General features: G+C 34.7%; 1 protein-coding gene across 1 annotated transcript; it reads right to left on the bottom strand.

Annotated features, from left to right (window-relative positions):
• Nucleotides 1-784: 784 nt before the first annotated feature.
• Nucleotides 785-5475, bottom strand: LOC130623188 (gamma-aminobutyric acid type B receptor subunit 2-like). The gene is made up of 13 exons (XM_057438671.1): nucleotides 5442-5475; nucleotides 5256-5350; nucleotides 4842-4914; nucleotides 4658-4735; nucleotides 4421-4571; nucleotides 4037-4169; nucleotides 3554-3712; nucleotides 3070-3234; nucleotides 2226-2406; nucleotides 1676-2085; nucleotides 1171-1205; nucleotides 1073-1091; nucleotides 785-973 (listed from the first exon to the last, which is right to left on the bottom strand). Exons 1-13 carry the CDS (start codon nucleotides 5473-5475, stop codon nucleotides 785-787), a joined length of 1722 nt encoding a protein of 573 aa, XP_057294654.1.
• Nucleotides 5476-6070: the final 595 nt, after the last annotated feature.

Below are 6070 nucleotides of genomic sequence, written 5' to 3'. Positions count from 1 at the left end.
AGACAGACAGACAGACAGACAGACAGACAGACAGACAGACATACAGACAGACAGACAGACAGACAGACAGACAGACAGACAGACAGACAGACAGACAGACAGACAGACAGACAGACAGACAGACAGACAGACAGACAGACAGACAGACAGACAGACAGACAGACAGACAGACAGACAGACAGACAGACAGAAAATGGGGCCCATCTTCAGCACAAAAAGCCAATAAAAGCTTAGATATTTTAATTGAAAGTATTTATTTCAATTTTGTTTTGTTTAACTATTCCACATAATTGGACTAACTAACATCAGCATATAAAAATTGATCAAAAGATTTCAATAATATGATAACATTTACATCTACAGTATTCTCTCCAATTAACGGACACTCTAAAAGGCGGACACCTCAGATTAGCGGACACTTTGGTCATACACCGGCCGTTTTCTATTCAAAGTCTCATAAAAAACTTTCCAAAAGGTGGACACCTCAGATTAGCGAACACTTTGGTCATACAGCGATGGTGTCCGCTAATCAAAAAGTATACTGTATCAATATATATTTTCAAAAAGTACAAACTAAATAAGACTCGAAGAATTTTTTGAGTACACTCATATTTAAAGTTTATTATTTAATAAAATAACAAAAGTCACTATTTTTAACCGGAATGTCTTTCAGGTGCATGTTGGCATTGGTCTCAGGTTAACAAACTATCAACCAGACATGATCAGAGCCAAGCCAGTACTAGCAATGGCAATCAATGCGACACACGAATAAACACACTCGCTGTTACCACGCACTAACATATGTTGATTTGAAATTTTTTTTTTGGTCACCTACAATTAGTAGAGTGCACCCGTTCCCTCTCTCCACGGCAATTTTTGTGTTAAACACATGTTGATAAGCATTACTTACAAATGAATAACTAGCGACGCTCTGCTTCCTTCGGTTACCATTTTTATTAAATAGTAAATTTATCTAAAGGGAAAAAATATTTTACACAAGGCTGGTATCCACCTGCAAAAAATTATTAAACTGTTTAGGAATCAGCTTAGTTGTCGAGCCTAAAATTAATACCAGAATTCCCAACGAAGCTCTGAATAATATGAAATGTAAAATTAGTTAACAAGGAAATTTTTATCGAAGGATCGTCGAGTAAGTACGAACGGACCAACTTCTTGATCCCATTCCATTCTGTGCACAGCTCCAGCTATATGATAATAAAAGCTAATTAGCTATCACCAATCTCGAAATTATGTTTTCGTGGTCACATATACTAAACAGCGGGAGCTGCTACCAACAAGTTTAAGTATAATCAAAATCAGATTTTTTTTCGTGTAATGCTGAGGGCCCCACCATAGATCTTAAAGCGGAACTTGCAGACCAAACAATCTGCAACACGTGAAACAAAAATATCTTTTTCCTCCAAAAAACTTTACAAGAAACTTTAAAAAAGCCAAATGCTTGCAAGCCGTAAATTCTGAATTAACAAAATTTAGTTCTTTCGAATATTAAATGCGGTTCTTTTCCACTCACTTTTACGCAAAATGTAAAATCAAAAGCTCGCCACGCAAATATCAACATATAGAAGAATCAGTTCTTTCGGGATGTATGACATATGTTTTTTACGCACAAAACGTTAGACCGAATGTCGAGAATTAACAAGTTTGCGACACATACAATAGTTAAAAATCTAAAATTTGTGAAAATCATGACCAAGAAAGATTTAAATATATTCATGTGATCAATTGATATTTTTGCTGCTGTCAAAAAGAGATGATGCGAAGTCTCCCTATCCTCTCTCCTTGTATTTTCGGTCGTGTACGTTATGGTTGCATGACCTTTTAATGAAATACATTCATGAAAACCAAACAAAATGTTACATTTCTTTTTTTGATGACAGTATGCATGGCAACGTAGCGTACATACTTTAGGTACAAAAACCAACAACAGTGTGATCGTAGAACATAACCATATGCTTAATGCAACAATGAAATAATTTTCTTCGATGCGATTAACATTCGTGTTTAATGCCAATGCGCAAATCGTTCCAACTGTTGCCACAACAGACACGGTGTATACAGATATTCCTTTATATAAAAGAAAAAATGAATTGTTTTTGTAAAGCTATAACACTGCACATTTTTTGTTAGTGCCACATCAATTCAAAAGTTTGTTCCAGTTCAATATGCTCTTCATGATAAGTTTTCAAACAAATTAACTTAGTTACCTATCTGTTTTGAGTCGTTCAAGATACACATATCGACTTTCCGTGTTTCCCAAGCCATGAACAAACCGAACGCGAGCAACAATGCTTTATATGAGAATAAGGTTGACACAAGGGCGACTCGGTTTTTACAATTACAATGATGACGAATGAAGATGTAACGAATATCTTTTTCAAAGTCAAGCTAAAAATGCGGAATAAATATAAAATTTAATAGAAACAACCGTGCATATTTTGGTATATTGTAGGTAGATATATTGGTAAAAGTAAACTGCAGAATATTTTTCCAAGTGTTCAACAATATATATATATATATATATAGGAACAACCGTGCATATGTAAGATATATTGGTATAAGTAATCCTGCACATTATCTTCCAAAATGATGCAAAGATCATGAATCGAGTGGGATTTGAACGCACTACCTCTCACTTTTCGGGCAATGTCTCTACCGACAACGCTATCGATATCACCGAATGATGCACAACCGACCAATCAAATTCGCCGCAATTGTTAAGCTCTTAACACCCCTACAGAGGCACTTGCCCAACGGTTGTGAGCCATTCTGTGATCATTCTGTGATATCTTGTTGGTAAGTGTTAGTAAAAAGCTATATCGCAAGGATGACATATGTATCGCCCTCATTCTATGTCATAAGGAGATGATATCCTCACCTCGTCTACTACATCTGCTAGGGTAATGGCATCGGATTGATAGAGCAGTCGGTAGAGACATCGCACGGTAAGCGAGAGGTCGTGGGTTCAAGTCCCACTCGATCCATCATCTTTGCAACTCTTGGGAAGATAATGTGCAGGGTTACTAATATCAATTATTTCTTCGTTGTTACATAATTTCGATGTGATAGATATTTTACAGTAAGAACACTTACTTGCTCTTTGACGGCCCATTCTTGTAACTCAAAAGGAGAAAGAAAGAGAAATGAAACCAATACCAAAACATCAATAGAAAGGATAAAAAATATAATGCAATATAAATGGTAATCGCGTAGTACCTAAAATATAAAGAAGTTTAACCAACAAATTTGGCTGCGAAAAAAAGTTTAGGCGGAATAAAATATGCACTAAACCGAGAAAACTTCGATATGTGCTAACGAAGTTGATAATATCTTAGCTGAGTGAACATGACTTTTAAGCCAAAACAGGTAATAGATAGAAAGAGAGTTTTAATGTCTATACTGCCATCGCAAATCACTACACGTTCGTATAACATGTGTATTAGTGATGCACGTTTGGTCCAATTGTTAAATTGAGAACTCCAATAAAAGAATTTAATTACTCGCCTTGTTAGAATAAAAAATAAATTGGTTAGAAAAATGTTTTCCTTACCACTTTTTTGTTCTCCATAGCTCCAGAGTATATCCTATACACTCGCCATGTCTTGCTGAACAATCCACCAAACGATAAAGTAAAACCAACTGATAACAGGACTGTGTTAACCTGAAATGACAAGCAAGTGTTCGAAATACGGCGTTAATTATTATTTCCAACCCAATCTGGAGGAACTTTAATTAAAGGTTTGTTTTTGAAATATGAAAGTTATGGAACGATCGCAGAAGACGTTAGCTTGGCATTATAAGTACAGGCAATAATTTATCCTACTTGATTAATAGTCAAGCAGATGGGCAAAAGAAGTAACAAATAGCGCACTGTTATAGGCTCCCAGCTGTCTGACTTTCAACTTTCAGCCTCCCAACAACTGCCTACCTTTTAAGTTTTTAGACAGATAAACAATGATAATTGAGTGGACAGAAAATCCAAAGTTACTATATTTATTGAAACAAGAAGAATTCTTACATTGCACATTCTTCTTATTGCAACTTGTGGCAGATATTTTAAATCCATACCATACAAAATGGCAGCAACATAACACATAATACAACCAATAATGATGAGATTGTTGATGTCAGGAGAAGACATCTTGATAATCCTGGAAAGAAGAAATAAATAAACGAACGAACGAACGAACGAACGAACGAACGAACGAACGAACGAACGAACGAACGAACGAACGAACGAACGAACGAACGAACGAACGAACGAACGAACGAACGAACGAACGAACGAACGAACGAACGAACGAACGAACGAACGAACGAACGAACGAACGAACGAACGAACGAACGAACGAACGAACGAACGAACGAACAAACGAACGAACGAACGAAAAATAAAGCATACCTTTTATGCTTGTATCGATTGTTTAAGTAAAACAAAAAGATGGCAAGCAAGATAGCACAAGATGTTAAAATCCAAATTGTTTTCACAATCCATGCGTTATACGTCATCACTGTCGATACTGTCAACATATGGTCACGTGGTATGATATTATCTAAGTGATAGACGATATGCATACAACATATCGTCTTTGTGAAAGGTTTATTGTAAATTCTTGGACGAGAAAAGAAATATCCTTACCTTTAAAGATCGTTACATCATCGTAAATTTTTAACGTATTATTTGATGAAAAGTAGTAACCAATAATATGATCTGTCCCTAAAATAAAGGGGTTTATATTCTTAAAAAAGATTGTGCAGCAAGAAAATAAAATACAGAAGCTTTATATTTAACGTTACTTTGATCGACAGGTACAAAAACCTACCATTTTTAATTTGATTTATTTGATAATCTATTTTTGCACCCAACGTTAAATTGGATATGTATTGCTGACGACCCTGTCAAAGAGAAATTTGCAATCATACTTTGGTAAATTACATTGCTTTATTAATTATGTCATGACTTTACCACAAACATTTTTAATGTGCTTTTTATAAAGGGGCAATTTATCAAATATTTAAAAAATTCAGCTCTTTTTGGTTAAAATTGGATCTATCACACAATAACAGCTGGAAATTACGACAGAGTTCAAAAGTGTGTAAAGTAGGGTGTGATATCACGGGAGTACCTAATATTAAGCCTTGGTATTTTTATATAAATCTGAGTAACAGAGAAAGAATCATCTCTATTTTTCATATAACTTAGCATATATGACGCTTCGGTTAGTTACATCACTTACAGTAACTCCTTCAAAGTCGATGTTATGCATGACTTCGTTGATGTGGTTATACTTTTCTTTATCTCGGTAAGTCTTCATAAAAACATCGCTGCTACCTGTAGAAACAAATTACAGATTCAGATGTCATTTTCTTTAGATTTCCAACAAAAGACTTAACCCTATTCGGTACGTAGTTTCTGAACATACTATGACGGGGAAGGGAGAGGTTTAGCCACTCCATAACTGCTTATATGTTTTCTCAAATAGACACAAATTTGATACAGTTATAGTACCTCATAAAAGAAAAAAATAATAAAATGCCTCTATCTGCTTAAATGTTATTTACTCTTTTGTTTTGGAAAGGATTTAGTATTTTGCTTAAAGTTGCTAACAGCCAGATAATGGTGTTTTACATATCTTCCAATTTTTGCATATTTAACATGATTAAATGTCAAAAATTGCCCAAAAATCCCGAAAAGTCTACAAAATCAGTTTATTTGCGTGTCAAAACTTTGTACAACGTTTTCTATTCATGAAATAATGCAAGTTTCAATTCCGAATAATAATTCGGACGAGTTTTGAGTAATAAATCGAGTGATGATATTTTATCAGGCAGTTATCTAAATTAAAAAGGTATAAACAACCGACCCTTATTTTTCAACAGATGATCAAACGCCAAAGCAACTCTATAGACTTGGTCAAAAATCCGGGAAGAAATTCGGGGACAGTTATCATAATATTCTTTGTGTGGCGACACAAGTTTAATTTCATCGATAATTCTTTTCTTCTGACTTTTTATTAACATCCAAATTTCTGATGCAGTCTAAAAAAATGCA

This window comes from Hydractinia symbiolongicarpus, chromosome 13 (assembly GCF_029227915.1).
Source record: "Hydractinia symbiolongicarpus strain clone_291-10 chromosome 13, HSymV2.1, whole genome shotgun sequence".
Lineage (NCBI taxonomy): Eukaryota > Metazoa > Cnidaria > Hydrozoa > Anthoathecata > Hydractiniidae > Hydractinia > Hydractinia symbiolongicarpus.
This window is presented reverse-complemented; position numbering and strand designations above follow the sequence as displayed.